The 20,527-nt window shown below is 32.9% G+C and overlaps 2 protein-coding genes and 2 pseudogenes across 13 annotated transcripts; 1 reads left to right on the top strand and 3 right to left on the bottom strand.

Annotated features, from left to right (window-relative positions):
• The first annotated feature begins 1,651 nt into the window (after positions 1-1,651).
• CPK33 (calcium-dependent protein kinase 33) lies at positions 1,652-5,737 on the top strand. The gene is made up of 8 exons (XM_089744397.1): positions 1,652-2,672; positions 3,349-3,492; positions 3,625-3,777; positions 4,038-4,153; positions 4,369-4,536; positions 4,627-4,754; positions 5,135-5,234; positions 5,313-5,737. Exons 1-8 carry the CDS (start codon positions 1,943-1,945, stop codon positions 5,382-5,384), a joined length of 1,611 nt encoding a protein of 536 aa, XP_089600523.1. The 5' UTR covers positions 1,652-1,942; the 3' UTR covers positions 5,385-5,737.
• A 456-nt stretch (positions 5,738-6,193) lies between these two features.
• Positions 6,194-7,226, bottom strand: LOC111301596 (protein translation factor SUI1 homolog pseudogene; annotated as a pseudogene). The gene is made up of 2 exons (XR_016328055.1): positions 7,186-7,226; positions 6,194-6,752 (listed from the first exon to the last, which is right to left on the bottom strand). The product of XR_016328055.1 is annotated as a protein translation factor SUI1 homolog pseudogene (transcript).
• Positions 7,227-7,996: 770 nt separating this feature from the next.
• LOC111301594 (AUGMIN subunit 4-like) lies at positions 7,997-12,557 on the bottom strand (annotated as a pseudogene). The gene is made up of 13 exons (XR_016328054.1): positions 12,352-12,557; positions 12,225-12,270; positions 11,978-12,105; positions 10,716-11,052; positions 10,440-10,536; positions 10,091-10,136; positions 9,907-10,000; positions 9,656-9,727; positions 9,452-9,510; positions 9,179-9,247; positions 9,044-9,095; positions 8,726-8,803; positions 7,997-8,653 (listed from the first exon to the last, which is right to left on the bottom strand). The product of XR_016328054.1 is annotated as an AUGMIN subunit 4-like (transcript).
• Positions 12,558-14,960: 2,403 nt separating this feature from the next.
• Positions 14,961-19,233, bottom strand: LOC111301593 (uncharacterized). 10 transcript variants are annotated; one of them, XR_016328053.1, is made up of 10 exons: positions 18,971-19,233; positions 18,178-18,234; positions 17,974-18,026; positions 17,663-17,714; positions 17,514-17,576; positions 17,371-17,418; positions 17,231-17,261; positions 16,740-16,823; positions 15,908-16,595; positions 14,961-15,461 (listed from the first exon to the last, which is right to left on the bottom strand). XR_016328053.1 is itself a non-coding variant. In XM_089744389.1 (9 exons), exons 1-9 carry the CDS (start codon positions 19,215-19,217, stop codon positions 16,577-16,579), a joined length of 654 nt encoding a protein of 217 aa, XP_089600515.1. In that variant the 5' UTR covers positions 19,218-19,233; the 3' UTR covers positions 14,961-16,576. The 10 variants fall into 10 exon arrangements, 9 of the variants coding, with proteins under 9 accessions (XP_089600515.1, XP_022753117.2, XP_022753119.2 ...); XM_089744389.1 differs by having other exon boundaries at positions 14,961-16,595; XM_022897382.2 differs by having other exon boundaries at positions 14,961-16,612; positions 16,740-16,781.
• Between the last annotated feature and the right edge of the window lie 1,294 nt (positions 19,234-20,527).

Below are 20,527 nucleotides of genomic sequence, written 5' to 3'. Positions count from 1 at the left end.
ATTTTCTTTCACAAATAATTTTTTTAAATTTTTTTAGCCCAAATTAGAAGCTTCAATCTTTTGCCTTCAACGAAACACTCAATACAAAAACGTGTCTTCTGCAGTTCCTTCAATTTTTTTCTTTGTTCCATTTGATTTGATTTTGGAAATTGAAATAATTTTTATTAGATTTAATGATTCTTATATTCGTCTCATATAAAATATTATATTTATATATTTATATAATATTTTATATAAAAATTACGTAAATAATTTATATTAATATAAAAATATAAAATATATTTTTAAATTTTATTAAATTTATATATAATTATTAATAAAATTTTATATAATTTTATTTTTATATTTTTTTATTACAAAAAAAGATTAATGCTTTTACAATAAAAAGAGAGGCATGATGAAATCGAATTGATATCTATATAATTTTTAATCAATATCTTAATTATTAGATTAAAAAAAATTAATTTATTTTTATATTTATATTTTATATCATATTCCTATTAAATTATCATATTACAATATCTATGTATCAAATTTAATTTTTACAAACCGTGTTAATTCCAACATAATTCAGAATTAGTCATCCAAAATTGAGCCAATCTACACGTTTCCACATTAATTCCAGCAGTAAACTTTGACGCATACCCATTTTGACACGTGTCCCATTGTGTCATGAGTTGTTCATTTTGGAACCCACGTTATGAAAGTTCCTATTGATAATCAACGCACAAGAATTCACAAATATTCATGATCTTGAATTCTGCCCTATGAATTTTTTTTTTCATCAATTTTATATTACATGTTTTTCAATGCTATGACTCCAAGGAAAGGGGAATTATTTTATTAATTTTTACAATAAATTATGGATTGTTTTTCAACATCTCAATGTAGTTCCGTGCAAATTTCATGGAATAAATCATTAAATTGGTAATTCTGCAAATTTATTTTTTGTACGGTTTTAATGATTAAAATCACATTTATTTATAAAAAAATATAAAATATAATTCTTTGAGGATAGGTATGAAGTTGTGGATGACCAGTAAGTGGAGACAAAAAAAAAAGTTTATCCAATAAATTTAATTTTAAAAAATAAAAAATAACAAAAATAGAAGAAAGCTCATGAATTAAAAAATATTTTCATTAATTATAAATTAATTTCTTTAAATATCATTTAACACTTCCTATAAATTAATATGATTTTTTTTTTAAAGAATGAAGCAAGCAAATTAAAGGAAAAATTGCAAAATTAAAAAGTAATGTATTTGATTTGTTTTATAATTGTATCTATAAGGTCTCTAAATCATGTAATAAAAATATTATTATAGGAAAAATTTTAACTGAAGAATGAATTAATTACTTAAAATAATGGTTGAGGAATAAAATAGATGAGACCCTTCTTAGTTTTTCCCCAAAACATGCAATGATAATAAGAAAAAGATTCTAAGGCAGCTGACAGCTTTTTTATAATTTTTTTTCATCATAGGATTTTATATTGGCTGCCCTGTGATGCCTCTTGCCAAGAAGTTTCTCTGTCTTTGGTCCTATCAAAATTACATGTTTCAAACACTAACACAAAAGTTGACCAAATCAACAACTCAACAGGCCCTCCCCATTTGTTTGTAAATAGCCTGCCCCCCATCTTGTTAAAGCCAGAAACTTTGATCTACTTTTTTCCCTCATAAACCTCCCCTTTATAATCACAAAGCTTAAAGTTGGATTCTTTTTCATTACAGTCCTCAGCATATTTCCAATTCATCACCTTTTTTTTTTTTTTTTAGTTTCTGAATCTGGGTATTTTTCTTCCATCTCAGTTCTATTAAATCACTGAGTTCTGATCCAGTTTCTTAATTTTCTTTCAGTTTCTTCAGTTGGGTCTTTTTCTTTCAATCAAAATTCAGTCTTTTTTTAGTATTGATAACTTGGCAGTAACAAGTAAAACCAGATGGGTTGTTGCCTGACCAAAAGTAAAGAATCAAAGCCACAGCATAACGGCTACAGATCAGGAGCAACAACTACAGCAGCTGTGCATCAACAAAGATACCAGGAACCTGTTAGGCCTGTACCAGCTCAACCCCAATTCCACCACATCCCTGAAAAGCCAGGTGCTCAAACACCATGGAAACCAGTTGCTCCAGCACCAAGCCCCAAGCCTGCCTCCATGATTGATACAATTCTTGGTAAACCATATGAAGAAATAAGGATGCACTATACAATTGGTAAAGAATTGGGAAAAGGTCAGTTTGGTGTTACTTATCTTTGCACTGAGAATTCAACTGGAAAACAATATGCTTGCAAGACTATATCTAAGAGGAAATTAGTTACAAAGAATGATAAGGAGGATATGAAAAGGGAGATACAAATTATGCAGCATTTGAGTGGGCAGCCTAATATTGTGGAGTTTAAAGGTGCGTATGAGGATAAGCAATCTGTTCACCTTGTAATGGAATTATGTGCTGGTGGTGAGTTGTTTGATAGGATTATTGCTAAGGGACATTATAGTGAAAGGGCAGCTGCTTCCATATGCAGGGCAATTGTAAATGTTGTCCATGCTTGTCATTTTATGGGTGTGATGCATAGGGACCTTAAGCCTGAGAATTTCTTGTTGTCCACCAAGGATGAGAATGCTCTTCTGAAGGCCACAGATTTTGGGTTATCAATGTTCATTGAAGAGGGTAAATTCTTGTCACTCTTTATATTTGGTCATTTGCACATTCAATTATTGCTTCTAATTTGCTGGAAAATTTATGCATATTTTTATTGTTTTAGTTTGTTCTTCTTGTTGATCTTTATTCTTTGTACTTAGAAGCTGAATAGGTCAGCAGTGATTAACCAAAATTGTATTAGCTTCCAGCTTTTATATGGTTGTTTCCTCTATGTTTTTGTCCAAATCTTCATACTATATTTAGCATTGAATAAGTTTCAACTTTCAACTATCCATAAAGGAAGGCAGCTTTTAGAAATTCTGGTTTAGCTTCTATTTTCTCGATTTCCTGTAAACTAACTCGGAAGAATTCATTTATGTGATGATGGAATTTGACTTCTATAACTGTGGAAGTTGCATAGTTTTAAGCTTTAATTTAAGCAAGAGGCATGCTGTTTATAGTCTTTATACAAATTTTAATTGAGTATCAACTTTCATGCATGTGCATGGGTCTAATAGACCCGTACAACAAAAGGGATACATGTACCCACATAACCATTCACAATGCAATGTATTATGCTTGGCAACAATTGGTCTTTGAAAGTGAATTCTTTCTGAAAAGGAAAAAAAATAATATCTCAGGTGCATCCATGTGTAATGATATAACCATTATCATTCTTTCTGATTGTTCTTGGTACCTTTGGCAGGAAAGGTGTATCGGGATATAGTCGGGAGTGCTTACTATGTTGCTCCTGAAGTATTACGTCGTAGATATGGAAAGGAAATTGATATTTGGAGTGCAGGAGTTATATTGTATATCTTACTCAGTGGTGTGCCTCCATTTTGGGCAGGTAAATTTTAAAGCGTGCTCAAAGAAAATAATATCATCAATTGCCTAAATCTACGCTGTCACTTTACTAAATTGCCTTCATAAGTGCTACTTTAATGTTAGTAAATAATTTAATGAATGTTATTCTTGTTAGAAACGGAGAAGGGGATATTTGATGCTATTTTGGAAGGAGAACTTGACTTTGAAAGTGAACCGTGGCCATCTATTTCAGACAGTGCCAAGGACCTAGTTCGCAGGATGTTAACACAAGACCCAAAAAAGCGGATTACTTCTGCTCAAGTCCTAGGTACTTATGAAAGTAGTTTCTTCTGGCTGGGAAATTGTAGAAGTAGTTAATCTCTGGCATTTCAACCTGTACGTCTTATTCATCTGCCATGCATCCTGGCATTTCATCATGTATATGTGTTAAAGGAAAATAAGTTATAACTATGCAAAATTACGTTCTATATCTGTGTGTGTTTTATTCTACCACATCATGCTTGGCATACGAGTTACTGTAATTTGTTTCAAGCCCAATCCAGAGTTGAAATGTTGTGGTTTATGCAGAGCATCCATGGATAAGAGAAGGTGGAAGTGCATCAGACAAGCCACTAGACAGTGCGGTCCTTTCTAGAATGAAACAATTCAGAAGAATGAACAAACTAAAGCAACTTGCCTTGAAGGTAAGTTTAAATTTATTTATATGGTATCATTGTTTCTGAGATTGGTAGTAAGAGAGAGATAGGCATTTGATTCATTAGTCATGAGATATGTGTTATTTGATATACGAGAGCAAATTAGCAATTCATTTTGCAATATCCAGTTATTCCATCATTAGTGTGTAATTCGACTTGAGCAACTTTACTTGCCATCTAACAAGAAGCCTGGTGGATTATAGGTCATCGCAGAAAATCTTTCTAAAGAAGAAATCCAAGGTTTGAAGCAAATGTTTGCAAACATTGACACTGACAACAGTGGCACAATCACCTATGATGAACTTAAGACTGGATTAGCTCGACTCGGATCAAAGCTCACAGAGGCTGAAGTTCAGCAGCTGATGGAAGCTGTAAGATACTATTTAAATCTATAATATCTAGGTCTTTTTTAATTTATATCATACATACTAACCTTGGTTTAACCCTGGGTTATGTTGCAGGCTGATGTGGATGGAAATGGTACTATTGACTACATTGAATTTATCACTGCTACAATGCACAGACACAGGCTTGAAAGAGATGAACATCTGTACAAAGCTTTTCAACATTTTGATAAGGACAACAGCGGGTAAGTTTTCTGTCTTAACACTGAAGATAATTATACTCATTCTTTTTCCATGCAATTCTCCATTGCTGGCGCTGGCAAGACATCACACTTGATCACAATGCCATATTTGATCTTTTCTTGGTATATTGAGTTTTGCTTTAGTTTGGTAGGTATAAACGTGCTATAGCATTTTAGGCTAGTAGACATACTCCATAATTCCAAGTTTCGTGTGAATAGATAAGATTTGGCTGTTGTGAATTAGTCACATTTGAGGTACATTATATCAATGACACAGGACCCTTAATTAACCATAATTCTGTTCGTATCTTTTCTTTTTCTGCCAGAATTAACCATTAAATCAGTATGGCAGGAGTCAATGACATGTTTGAAACTTATTGCAGGTATATCACAAGCGATGAGCTAGAAGCTGCCATGAAAGAATATGGAATGGGTGATGATGACACGATCAAGGAAATAATATCTGAAGTTGACACTGACAATGTAAGCCGTTTTCTACCTTTTGAAGCACATTTTCTTTGCGGCATGACATATCAGTTCTTACTTATGCCTTGTTTACAGGATGGTAAAATCAACTATGAGGAGTTCCGTGACATGATGAGAAGTGGAACCCAACAAGGGCAACTCTTTTAGAAATATATATGACTGCACTCACAAAAATCAGTAGAAATTTCCCAAACATAATGCACAATGGCTTTAAGAGATCTTGTAGGTCTTCATTACATAACTTTGTCTGGTTTGGTGTTTCATTTCGAGTATAACATATTGCATGTAGCTTTTTACTTACATTTTTTGGTGAATCTTGTGCCTGATACATGACGGATTTTGAGAGGAGAGATTTTTTAAGCTAGAAGCTTGCTTATGTTTTTACTTGTCCTCAATTCTGGTTTCCCAAAGTGTGAAACTCAATCCTTGAGCTCACAGCAATGTTGATATTTACTATGAATAAAAGTGTGGGGCATACCAGAAGTTGGCCCAAGAGTAAATGAATGTTGCCACCATTAATGGCCTCTTAAAAACTTCATAAAACCTTATCCGGTGTTTCAGTTGCTCAAGCTTGAAAGGGTTTTAAGGAAAATTTTCATACAATTCATTAATAAGAGTCTATCCAGCAGTATTTTCCAATTTGGATCAACTATTGAATATCTGTTAGTGGGATCACTAGTACCCTCGTTGCCTTCAATTTCATCCATATCCAACATAGATGAAAAGCTGAGGCAAACCACACGAAAAGTTCCAGCATCTACCGTGGATTTTCTTTTCGAGGATCAGTGGCTCAAAGCTCTGTCCTAGACAGGGTCAAAGTCCAACCTAAAAGACAACCATGGTTGCAAAAGGGTAATTAGGCCGAATAGACAATCATAAGTATGGCATCAGTTTTAACCAATTGTCCAACTTTGAACACAAGGGAAAGGCAGCGAGACAGAAATAAAAGACAAAGATTGAAACTAAGCGAATAAAATCCAGCATTATTGATGAAACTCCAGCATTACATTCCATTATCCAGGAGGTGAATAAACAGGAATAAAAGAGACAGCCTAGAAATTTATTTCAGAAAGGTTATAATTCATAACAAGACAGCAATAACTTCACTTCCTTAAAAGCCATGAATCTTGATTTGATCCTTCTTCACGATGCCAGCATTAACAAGGAATTGTGAAACGTTTTTGCGCTGATCACCTTGGAGTTGAATGATTTTGCCAAGCTCTTTGTCATTCACAACATTCCCATTACAACAGAACTCCTTTTTGAGACTCTTGAGGATCTTCTCGTAGCTCAAATCTTGTTTCAGTCCTTGAACTGTTGTCAAGCTTTTCTTTCCATTCCTCTGTTGAATTCGTATGTGCACATAATCTTTGGTTCCAGTCCCACCAAATTCCCCAGCCTCAGCAAATGGATCGAAACTAGTAGGGATCTGGATGTCTATATCAACCATGAACTTGGCTAAGTAGAAACTTGGAACAATCTACGGATGCTTGTTTGTTTTCTTGAGCACTAGTACTGTAAGAATAAACAAATCTTTGAATTGTTACAAATCAACAAAACCAGTTCATCTTTCAAACAGAAGAATACCAAGACCTTGAAATCCATATATTCACCAAAATTTGAATCAAAATATCATTTCCAGTTAGTATAAATCATATATAGATACTAAATTAAACCAATTACATGAACAATCCAACTTTTCTTCAGAGCTAAAAGAAAATCACCAAATTCAAAAAAACTAAACATGTTTCCAAAAGAAGGAACAAGAATCAGACCCATGAAGCCTCAAACAAAGAAGAAAAACAGAAGAGACCCCAGAAAAGATCACTCATAACATAACAAAAAAGACATGCTAAAACAACTTCAAGAAACAACAATACGATAATCAAACACGACAAACTAGGAAAACAAGGAGAAAGACAAACAGGGTTTGTGTCAGAAACCGAACCTCGCCTGAAATCAGGAAACTTGTTCTATTCAATACGATGTGAAAATAAAGTTGACAAGGGGCTCTTTATATAGGAAGCTGAAGGGCGGTTCAGTCCCGCGCGGAATAGGAACCGTGGTTAAGGATGTGTGTGGATTGGTCCACATGGATGATGTGATTAGAATCTTGATACGTGGAAGGTCAAGATTGTTTTAGAATTTTTAGTTGGAATAATAAAAGCGTGGCCTTCACGCGTAACAAGAGAGCCCCCAGCTTGGAGTCTGATGGAAAAAGAACAAAGGGGAAGAATCTGGAAAATGAAGGGAAAAAAAAATATGGTCCAAAGTTCATCCAAATCCAATGGGAATGTTTTTGAACCTATTATCAAATCAAAATAGTGGCTACCCAATCAGATGCTTGGCAAGTTGGACTCTTGTTACCCTTGCTTGCTTGTGCTTTTTGATTAAGTAGTTGTTGGTAGGTGATGTCATGGGAATATTCAAGAAATTTATTTATATAATGGGCAGTTTTTAACACATAAAAAAGATAATTTGAAAAATTACATTTTATAATTACCAATTACCAAAAGTCATAAAATAGTGATATCTAAGGTCCAAAATAAAATTAAGCTCGTAAAATCTAATAATAATATTTACATCATTAATAACAATACGATATAAAATTATAAAATTTTATATTACATATTTAGATATTAACAATATATATTTCAATTTACCTCTTATTTTTTTTATTTTATCACTTAATCATCAAAATGTGTTTCAAAATTTAAATTTTAATACTTATAATTGCTTTTGATTTTTGGATAGATCTATCATTTAGGACGGACAACATCTGCATATAAACCTAATATCATCATGTCTTAATTAACTTTCCCTTTTTTTCCCTTTTAGATGAAAAACCTTTAAAACAACACTTATTACTTTGTTTTTTCTTTCAAATAGAGCATTATGGCTTATTATATGCTTCAGCTCAGAAAATATTTTGTATTCATTATCAACAGTAAAAAGTTGCTACCAACATATAGTTTTAATAATTTCAGCTTCTACTAGTTTTTGTTTTTAATATTAAAAAAATTAGTTTAGGAAAATTAATGACAAGATTTGACCATTTGGTACTTTAGGGGAAACTCCCACAGCTGTTTATAACAAAAGCACCACTTTTAATAACACTTAATAGCTGTACAAAAGCTTTCAAAGCAGATCAAAAGAGTGACCTTCTTAAGAGGAAACAACACACAGATAATCCTCTTCACTAAAATTTAGCTATGACACACAACAAGCAAATTGACTGGGGATTGAAATCTTTAAGTACTCGGGCACCTATTATTATGCTACAAAAATGACAATACCAAAAATTTTTAACAGGTAAAAAACCACATGGGATCTGAAAGTTATGAGCTTGCCTCATCTGGTAAGCGCTTGAGGTCCATCTCGACTTGCTGAATTGTCCATTGCATGTTTTCCAGTTTCTGTAAATAAATGGTGATATTAATTTTTGTCAAACGAACTTTAGTGGCAACTATTTTGTTAGTTGATGTTACCTTCACAATAACATGGTACTGCCTCACAATTGTATCAAAGTGAGGATCAACACCTTGATACTCAAGCAGGCGCATCACCTGTTTTAAAAGTTGTAATATGAGTTGATATTGAGAAATACAAGAAAGTAGCAGAGCTTGAACAAACACAATGGCAACGAACATCAAAACAGCAATAGCCAGGAGTTGGCTTCGCAAAATTTTCTCCTTCAAGGTGGACTTAGGATCATAGTTTCGAAATTATGCATAATTTGTAATGCAAAATGATGTATATTCTAATCTAATAATTGACAGTCAAACTAGAATAATGATGGAACATACTGCTTTATTATATACAGCAGAAGCTTCTTCTGTAGCCTCAAGAAGATATTTCCTGGTAACAAAGTGAGACAAGGTTATAGCCAATATTAAAACATAATTTGCACCAATAATTATGTGCATCACCCTTTAAAGTACCTTATTTTATGTAATGCTGGTATCGATTCCTGTGTATAAGTTTCAAGCAAGAGAACATACTCCAATACCCTGAAATAATAAATGCACATAAGACAGGCAATAGTAAAGGATCAGCAAGAGTATGCCGTGCAGGAGAATATATCACAACAAAAATAAATGCGTACTCTTATGCTATTTCCATATTCTTTAAGACAAATAAATAAAAGAAATACTAAACAACATGATGGCAGAGGAAACAATCCAAATATAGCAAGTAAAATGAGCGCATAGAACATTAATTTTGCGTTCATGGTCTCACATTTTTTACAGAGCCATTTTTGCTGTAATTCATCCTATAAAATTTGTAAAAAGACAAGTTCAGATATAAGTCCAAGGAAGAAAAATGAAAAACATAATGAAACCCCCCACAGATACCAATATTATCATTTACTTTTACTACTGAAAACATTAAAAGAACTCCATGAGTATAATGCTTACATATTTATGTTGATGTTGCAACTTCAAATCTTTGACAAGCTTAATGAGCACTCCAGGTATTTGTTCTAGGACCTGTCAAGAGAATTTTTTTACGTCACATGTCATGCAAACAAAACAAATCCCATTTCGAAACATGATATCATTCACAAAAAAACTTCTGGTGAGAAGAAAACTATTTCATTGGTCAGATGAGGATAAAATCTGATAAAACAAACTGTCTCAATCTCCTATTAATTGCCTAATTCACCTACATTATAGTATTCTGTAAATTTCCTATCTGCTGAATAGAGATCCTCACGCAAAGCTGCTTCTTCCTTTTCAATCTCCTCAATTATCAACTTAACCCTGGTAAATGAAATATTAATAAGACATGACCAACGTCAAGCATATAGTTATACCAACCACATCAAAAGAAGTAGAGAAGGTAACTAAAACCTTTCTGGAAGCCGAGAACTTAAACTTTGACTTCCAGAAGATGAATCTGCAGAACAACAAGAATAGTATTTTAGACACATAAATATTCCATAAAGAAAATATGCCTAATGTATTTGTGACCACATTCTAACTTCGTCGCAGTTAGTTAATCTAGGCCTTTTGACTTTGCAATAACATGTGGACAACAAGATCTATGGACTGGTGTGACAAACCATAATGAATTTAGGAACAGAACATTATGAAGGAAGTTTGAGTTGTTTCCAGACAACATGCTAAAACAGTAAAACACACAGGCATATATAAACTACAACGCAAGTACATATGAAAGGCAAAGGATACATGAAATTACCAATATCATCAACAAAGGCATCTGATAACTTGTCACATTTAGATTTCAAGCGAGCATTAATCTCCCTTGAAAGAGCTAACTGATAGTCAGCCATATCCTAAATCGCAAAAAAAATTTTAGAAATGTACCATGTTTTTGTAAGAAGGTTCCTCCATTGTACATGATATCTTATAACAGCAGAAGAAAGGACCTCATTTCTAAATAAGATTCAGAGAAGATTTTTAGAACAAAAACTTTCAGACTTCCATCTGCCATCATGAAATAAAGTTGTCATACCAATGACAATGGTACCCGTTGGAGCTGAGTTTGCCACAAATAAGCAGGAGTTATTCCAAGAAAGCGATTAGGCACATCACCAACCCCAGGTTCTCCCGAAATCACCACCATTATTTGCTACTCCACCACTGGTTGCTGCACTATTTGCATAAGTCAATGAATTCAAACTCAAGCTGATAGTGAGACTGGTGCTAGAACTATCGAGTGAACTCCGTCACATTATACTCCATTTCTCAATTTCTTCCTCATGAATTTCCCCATCTTTAGATCCAAGTGGAAGTCTCAATCTTTAAGCCGCTTCTGCAATAACCAACCGGTGCTCTAGAGTCTCATAAACCTGAAGTTCATAAAACACAGCATATTCCCAACCATTAAGACACTGTTTTGTTATCGCTTTTGCTACTTATTTTTCACAATTTGCTTTTTCCTTTTTAAAAAATAGTTATATGGGAGTAGTAAATACTCTTAAAATGAAAAATAGCAACGGATTAAAATCGTTCAAATGATTAAAATATAACACTAGGTTTAACTCAAGTATTCTATATAAAAGTAAATCATACATGTTGCTATTTTTACTATCTAACTTGTTATGCCAACTTGTTATGCCCATTTACTCTGTTAACGAAGTCAACCCTTTGGGTTGCCTAGCTAACACACGTCCAACTGTTACGTCAACTCACTTTAAGCCCTCCCAAGAAGGGCTCGCCCAACATTTCCATTGACGTCCCATCAAAGTATCACTTTAGAACTAAACACTTGACTTTTAACTTGCCTGGATCATTAAATGAGACCCACATAAACCCTTCTCAAGCTTCACATAAACTCGCCATCAACTATCAACTATCTCAGTCAAGTCACCCCCTTTCGTCTTACATATAAGGTGAAGAAGAGATCTAGGTATGTAAGACTCAAGCATCTTTCCCTCCATCTTAGCTTCTTACACACACCTTACCTTCTTTCTCCTCAAACCCTAAATACCTTACTGATTTAAGCATCGGAATACATCCCGGAGAACCAACTCCGGCGCCCCTGACCATGCTTTCTGGCTGCAAGTTCAGGCCATCTCACCTTCAATCTCTCACCAACTTCCTCCAACTAACATAAATCTTCAAAAATATCACCAACATAAATCTTCAAAAATATCATTTGCACTTGCTTGATGCTTCCAAAAGAAATTCACATAAATCTAATTATCCAATAACTTTCTCATTTCACACAAAAAAAAAAAAAAAAACGAAAACTTGATAAGCATAATGTCAAACCTGAGGAGAGTTATTCAATCCAAGCTGCGGATAAAGACCTTGAAGATCTCGAATCCCTCCCAGATTCGCCACAGAAAGCGCTTGCTGATACTCTTCCACCATAGCTATTGCTTCACAGTAAATTGCCAGCAAAATATTAACACCAATTTTGACATTTTTGTTTTTCTTTTTTAAACATAATATCATATGCAAAAGGGAAAATTAATTCTTACAAAAAAAAATAATAAATTAAATTAGGTAATTACCATTGCTTCTAAGTAGCGAAATTTTTCTTTCAACATTTCCTCTCTCGCCTGGCAATCGAAATTCATTACATGATTTTAAAAAAGAAAATAAAAGCTCATCAAATCATTAAAAAAATCAATAGGGAATACGAGTTGGAGATCGTAGTAGGCGGATTTGGAGACGAGAGATCCATCGGGGGCTAAGCGATGGCGCTCTAGCTGATCGATTACTTGGATGACGTCAGCCGGCAAGCTTTGCCCCCCTTTCACCATGAATGGCTTTTGTTTGGCTTCGAAACGATGTAGTTTTCCTTTGCTTGTTTACCGGCAAAAAAAAAAGAAAAAGAAACTGAAAGGGAAAAAGGCGCCTTTGGACCTTTTTAAACTTGAAATGGAAGGGAAGGTTGTTGTCGGAGGAATGAAAGTACAAAATTAACCCTCCATTTTTATGGAAGGGAAAAAAAAAGGTCATTTTCCAGTAATTTCTTCTCTTTCTCCGTGAAATTGTAAAAATAAAAAAATACGAAAAGATTTTGATGGAAAGAAGGAAAATTTTTAATTTTCATGATATTTAGGCATTGCAAATTTTTTTTTTTAATTTCTATTTGTAATTTGGAACTGAAGGAACAACAAGAATTGTTAATGTAAATTTATTATTTTTATTGACATTGTTGAAAAGCATCTATTTTTTATAATAATAAATTCGAATAATTTTAATTTTGATAATTTTAAATGTAAAAAAAAATATAATATTAAAACGATACAAAATAAAAATAACAAAATTTAAATTTTTAATAAAAATTATATATAATTTAATAAAAATAAAAATATATATGTCATATTAAACTTATGAATATAAATTATAATATAATAATTTTTATATTTTATATATATGTGATATGAATTAAACATAATAAAAATACGTAAATTATCAAATTCATTCCAAAAAGAACAAATAATAATAACTCTTGTGAGAGAGAGTAAGGAGGATGGTGAAATCAAAGTAGTACTTATCATTATCATATATCATCATCATGCCATGCCAATTTGAAGCAATACCAGGGTAAATTCTCTTCATATTAGCATTTGACATTAACCAATCTAATGAATGATGTGAATTGGCACTATAGTAATTGAAAAAATAAAGGAAAAATTAAAAAAAAAAAAGAAAAAGGAAAAAGGAAAAACACCACCCTGAGAAGATCACAAGAGAATTGCCTATCTATGGAGATATCCACCAAGTCTCTGTTGGTTGCTTTACTTACCTCCTTATTAAGCCAATATATATGTTATATATCTAAAAGTTAAACCTTTGCAGCCTATAGTTGAGGGAGAAGTTAAAGTTTCCCACGAAAAACAAGGTATTTAAGTATTTGTATAGTGTAAAATATAGATAATTTATATATTTATATTATATTTTATATAAAAATTATATATTATAATTTATATTGATATAAAAATATATAATATATTTTTTAATCTTATTAAATTTATTTATAATTTTTATTAAAATTTTAAATTATGTTATTTGAGATTATCAAATCTAGCAAGAACAAGCAGACTGGCAAGAATGATCCACATCAATGGCTGCATCTTTCTCTTAACCCTGTTGCGAAGAGGCGGGGGAATGGATTTTGCCTTGGTCTGCTTTGTGAATTGTGATGTGGCTTTTGAGGCCTTTTTGCGACTGTTGCAGGTTTCTCTTTTTTGTGGGATTCTTTTGGAGTTTCAGATCTCATTTTATCTGCAACACTTGCATCCACTGCTGCTGCTGCTGCCCCAACCTTTCTTCTTTCCTTTTCTTTGCCCCCTTTGCTTTCTTGATTTAGCAGCTTCCTCTTCCTTTTTCAAATCCTCTGCCTTCCTAGCCACTTCCTCTTCCTCCTTTGTTCTCTTTGGTTTTTCTTGGTTTTTCTTGGTTTTTCTTCTCCTGCCTACTCAGTTTTATCTCTGCTAGAAGCAGCTGTTGAGCCACATGCTCGAGGAACAGATTTCACTGACTTTTCTGATTTACTTGTCGGATTCTTCTGCGCCACAGCCTCTGCCACAGGTTTACCGTTTGCCTTCTCAGCTTTTGCAAGCAGCAGTTTCTTTTGTGTTTGTTTTCCAAAGTTGAGCTAGGCACACTATGATCTTTGGCCACTCTTCCATTTACTATTTGTGTAATTACAGGTGGGTTTTAATCAGGATCAAGTGTACGGCCATCTAATATCCTCATATATTCTTTATGGAATTCATTATCGTTGTTTCATAAGTCTATAAATTTCTGCATTTGAACCATTCACTGTTTAGATATAAATATTATAAAAAAATTTAATATTAAAGAAATAAAAGGAACGCACGGGCTCACTTAATATTTTTAATTTTTTTTAACATATTATTGGCCTTTACATATTATTAAAATTTTTATTAAATTATTTAAAAAAAATTCACAAATTTTATTTTAAAAACTTCGTCTAAGTTTTGTCTCATATACTAAGTATAATAACTTCCACGTCTCATCGCTTTAACACTATGCTTTTACTATTTGAATAAATTTCACTACATATATGCATGCCAAATTGTCTTTGTCGAATTATAAGTGTTTGTGTTAAACTTCCATATGAGAGTATTCTTGAAAAGACAAGAAAGATAAGAGAACGATTAGATGCAAAAATAAGAAATGTTTTTTGTGTTTGCATTCAGATGCATAAGTTAAAGATCGATATCAGGGAGGTTAAAAAGAAAAAAAAATAAAGAAATAGAATAAGATGAAACCTGAGATGATAATATCTGAATGTTTGTATTTATAAGTAAAAGACGAGAAACTCGTAGAAGACAACAGTGATGTAGCACTAAACATATCAGGCCGATCTGACATGAGTTTGAAATATCCCTAATTATGTGTTGACAACCTCTAATAAGAGAAAAGATTACAATACCCTTTTGACCATTAAATGCTCCCACAATAAACATCTCTCAGTGGATATGCAAAGGTGACTCGGTGTCAGCATGTATATAAGAGATATAAAGTGATAACGATCTTCCTATACATGATAAGAAAGGCTTACAAGGTTTAAAAGTACCTTCTCATATGATTGTTTCTTCAAACTCTGCAACTGCGCATAAGCTTCTTGGCGAATGTTATCTGCAGCTTTGAACTGGGACAACAATTTGTTTTAACTTTATGTTTCATCGTGATATTTTTTCTTAGCAGCCTTAGTGACTGCCTCAGCCTTCAAGAGATTGACTTTCAATTGGTCTGCTTTCTTCTTTAAAGACTGTAAATGCAGAAGAATTGAACAAGCAATAAAAAACAGTATTAACACAACAAAACAAAGATGAATGGTTCCAACAGCTAACAAAGAGTATATCATCCAGTTTCGTATCTGCTTACAGGTGAAGTTCTATTTGTGTAATTATTATTATATCTAAAATTATGTTCAGATTACGATATCATAAGTGATTTTTAAAAAAAATTAATAATAAATAAAACACTTCTATATTATATTTTTTCACGTTAATGAAAACAGAATTATTTTTTCTTATATTACTTAAGTTATAAGAATGTGTGAAAATGTAAAAAAAAAAAAAAAAAAAGCAAAAATTGTTTCAATTTCCATGTTAAGAGTTGGGAATTAGGAGTGAGAATTAAGTAAACGTGTTTGGAAAATAATAAAAATATATGGGATTTTAGTCATATAGATTCATAGCACATGTTTCTTACATAAAATAAAGGTCAAAACATGTTCCCTTTGAGAGAAAATAAATGTTTGGCATCCAAGCAATCTTCCCGTTGTCAACTGGAAAATGGACAACAAAAAAAAAAAAAAAAGAAACACACACCAGGTTGGGTTACAATTTAAGTTGCATCCTCACATGAATCCACGGGAATTTTTTTTTTTTTTTTTGTATAAAAGAATCGAAAATTTTCACATTCATTTATGAAAGTTAAAAATTTTGATAAAAAAAGTTATCCTTTTAAAATTTAACTTACCATGCTCATAATCCACTTATAAAGGAAGATAGATTAATATTGTTCATATCCAAATGTTCAGGACCAAAACTTTAGCATCCTACATTTCTGGCTAAAACTTATGCAACATGATGCAGAAAAGGGCTAAAGATTAAACCTGCCATTGTGCATCCATGGAGGAAATTCAAACATCAACTGTCATCTACCAAAACTCAAAACTAAAAAGAATTCATATGTTATCAGCTAAAGAATGTGTTCATCTAGGGTACCAAAATTGAGGCTTCGGCTGAACAACATTGCATTTTATCTCAGAGAATATTCTGTGGCATGGATCAAAGTGCAGAACAATAGGTATCATGGCAAGGACAATATCCATTGACATGCATTGATTATCATGTTGAAGGTTGCCATGTTCCTGGCTTATAGGATGCACCGGATCCTGTTGGCTCAGAAGACCTCAAAAAAAAGTTAGGAGGATAAAAGTAACCATAATTCGTCGCAGCAAAAATAGTAAGAGAACATATCTATAAAGTTGGCTTGGTTGTTTTGCATATAATATTTTCCAAAAGGATCTGACGCTTACTCTGGAACTGGTTTTCCTTTCTCTTCCCGTGTCTCCTTGGTCCTACAGATATGAGCTGTGATGTTAAAGCACAGAGAGTATCGACTATCGAGCAATTTTCATGACATGACAAAAAGAAAATCAAATCAGTCAACTACAAATTATGCTATGCCTATACCTTTTCTGCCACACATCATTTCTATAAAAGGTAATCGAAAAGGCGAAAGATTCCTTCATCAGCTAGAAAAATAAAAACTGGGAGGAACAAAATAGAGGCCTAAAGTGAAAAAGAAACAGTAAGGCAGAACCAAGTAGGAAATAAAAGAACATCAAGTGGGTCTGGAACACTACTCATTAGTGCAGTGAGAGTTAAAAAGAAAGGAAATCCAGCATGGGAATCAGATTAGGAGAAAGATAAGCCACTGTGACAAACAATTCAACAAGCTGTAATTTAATTGCTTCAACTCTCAGCAATGTTTTGTTCATGTTAGAGAACGGTTTGAGTAACCCACCTTCCATCTCTTGCTTGTTCAACTTTGTCACCTGAGAGTAAAAACACTCGGAATGAAAACATCATCAGCATCAGAGCTTCAATAAATTAAAATGATCAAATTTTACAACAGATTCACAGTTCAGTAAAAGAATATAATACCTTCTAAAGAAGATGGAAATTGTCGAAAGAAGCTTTTCAAGTCTGGACCTTCAATTTTACATATAAGTTACAGTACAGTTATCAACAATTGGACAAGCAAAAATAGGAAATGTAGATGAAAGGACACAAGAGCAGCAGTTAACCAAAGCTCATAGCCTTCTTACTGCCTTCTCTGACTTTCCTTTCCTCTTCTTCCCTTTTCAAAACTTTTCAAAAAAAGATAGGCAAGACAAATCTCTATCAGAAAATAGAGCAGCAGAACATGTAAAGCGATACTACTAATAATACATACGAGCAACATTAAGCCTAACATGTTCACGTCTTGCTTCTAGCTCCATTATTTCCTGAAGATAGAAATAATAAACCATCAAATCAGAGTTGAAATCATTCCACCAGGATACCTTACCAGAAATACTTGTAACCAAAGTAAAAGTCTATGGTACCAAAATGTTTGTATCAAGTACGTTGTCTATTTAGGAGATATTTATGCATTTGAATGTATAATCCTGCTTCACTTTTATCTTTTGATGAAGGAAAGTTTTGCTGCTTTGAAATGCAGAGGGAGAAAGGCACTATCATACAATGCAATGTGTTTTTAGTTACCTCTAGAGTAGGAGCTATCTTTCGCTGCCCATTCAGCCAACATATCCATTCAACTACAGCAATCAAATTGCAAGCAATAATAATTATTGGAAACAAACAATGCAGTTTATGCTATTGGTAGTTTTTAATGTGCAGCTTGTTAGTTACTTTTGTGTATTTCAGTCTACTTTATGCTAGTATGCTTAAAAAGTGTAAAAAGCTTACCAGGGATGAAGGTTGGATCTTGCTCTCCTTTGAATTCCACCCATCTTTTCTCCTTTACTAGTACATCAATGAAACTATAATGTCAGAGAAACTTCATAGTAATGGCATACAAAATTCTGCATTATTTACAAATAACGCGTTCTTGCCCCCTTCTTTCTCTTTCATTCCTCTTTCTCCCTATTCAAAAGTTGAAACCTCATAATCGGGATAAACATACCCCATTATTTACTTCATACTCAGAACAGTACCTTGGATCAAAATGGCATCATAGCTTTTTAACTTCCATAAAAACCAGACCGAAACTCCATTTCGACCACACAAAATAAAGAGCAAAGTTTTCTCTAGCACCAAATACAATTAGAGCTATTTACCGTCCTATTACGTCCATGAATTTAGGTCTTCAAGTATTCTCCTATATTATTTCATAAACGAAGAGCTAATCTCCAAACAAATCAAATCGCACCCACAAGAGTTGATAACAGGAGATTTCAAATATCCGATTATAATTATTGGCAACCACTAAGAACACAATATGCAATCCAAAACTTACATGTTTATACAATTCTTGAAAATCCCAGATGGAAAATCCATAAATTCAGATAGAAATCTCCATGAAACCAAAGCAAAAGGTTTTAAAGAACAAAACTTTAACACGAAGGAAAAAATAAAATTCAAAGAACTAATGTCTCTGCAAAACCCACATAGAAAATGCAAAAAAGAGGATCACTAACAAATACCCGTATCCATTAAAAATGAAAAACTTGAAAAAGAAAAGGAAAAGAGACGCACTTACGAATACCATCAATCTCTTCTTTTCTAGTGAAGTAACGGTTCCCAGCTTTGTCTACACCTATGAATGTTCTGTCGCTGAAGAACCCAGCAATTCTTGCAAACAGCTTTGACATCTCTGGTTCTAACGCTGCGCTCTTTTGGCTTTTGGTAAGTTCAATTAAGGACGTGCGACATTGGAGATTGAAGGTGGCAGAGGCGCAGAGCAGCTCAAAACGACATGTCGTTTTGCGTCTTAGGTTCTTATACATGTGCAAGTCGCGTGTACTGTCTCTTTTGTTTTGGGCTGCGTTTGTTACAACTTTATAGTTAATAAGTCCAAAAGAAAAAAATACAAAGTAAAATTTTGTAATCTTGGTTTACTTAATTTTGGCTTCTTTTGGTGCGTTTTTATTTAAATATCTTTATTTTACAAGCACACATAATATACTTTATAATAAAAAAATAATAACACGAATGACCTAAATTTTAATTTAATTAATTAATATACTATATTTAAAAAATTATATTCAATAAAATTAAAATTAAAATTTTAATATTTATAATTTTTTTATTTTCAAACTAAAACTTTTTTATAAAAAATAATAACATGAAAAAAAATTCTAAAATGACATTTTGTGTACAAAAATATGGTTTTTTCATTAGATATAACTATTAATTAATTTAGCAAAGAAAGTACAATTTATTAATTTTTAAGTAAAATGGAGTATTAAAATTGCTTAAATTAGAAAATTTGGAACACATCAATTTTCATTAATAGTAAATAAAAAAAATAGTTGGGGTTGGGCCAAAATTTCAATTAATCTAATCACTAAGAGATTGCAATGATCCAAACAGAGCCTAACAAAAACAGAACAATGTCTAGATTGTTCCCCACATCATTGTCGTTCCATTCTATATCCCATCACTTTGGAACTCACTTTGGTCTGACCGTACAAACTGTGAAGTAAAGAACTCGAAAGTGAAGTAGCTTTTCTAAGTGATCATCTTAATTACCAAGTAAGTTTAAAATCAAAACCCTGCAAAAAACCCTCTTTTAAACCAATTTATTCTTCAATTCTACCAACTTGGATCTCATCAAAACCTTCAAATTCCAACAAAAATCTACTCTTTTATCAATTTATCCAAAACCCATTTCTCCAAATCCCTCAAATATAACCCCCAAGAAGCCTCTCTCAATCTCCTTCACCATTCCAATTCAAGCAATGAAGAAACACTCAAAAACACTCAAAAAAATCACTGAAGCAATGAAGCTGGTGGCAGCTGCAATGGCCAGGAGAGCTCAGGAAGCTGTCATCAATGGTAGGCCTTTTACTGAGCCTTTAGCTGAGTTCTTTGACACCATGAATGGAAATCTACAACGTGAACTGAAGATATTGATTGTCCTTTAATTGTTATTAGGCCTGTAAAGGAAGTAGCTATAGTTTTTATAGCTGGTGATGATGGTCCTTGTGGTAGTTTCAACAGTTTTTTCGTCTCTTACTCTAATAAACAACTGAAATCACGTGGCTCAGTCCAACAGCGGTCCATGAATTTCCCGCCCTGCCCTAAACTTTCTCTC

This window comes from Durio zibethinus, chromosome 15 (genome assembly GCF_047325235.1).
Source record: "Durio zibethinus cultivar Kanyao isolate XHJ-2024 chromosome 15, ASM4732523v1, whole genome shotgun sequence".
Lineage (NCBI taxonomy): Eukaryota > Viridiplantae > Streptophyta > Magnoliopsida > Malvales > Malvaceae > Durio > Durio zibethinus.
This window is presented reverse-complemented; position numbering and strand designations above follow the sequence as displayed.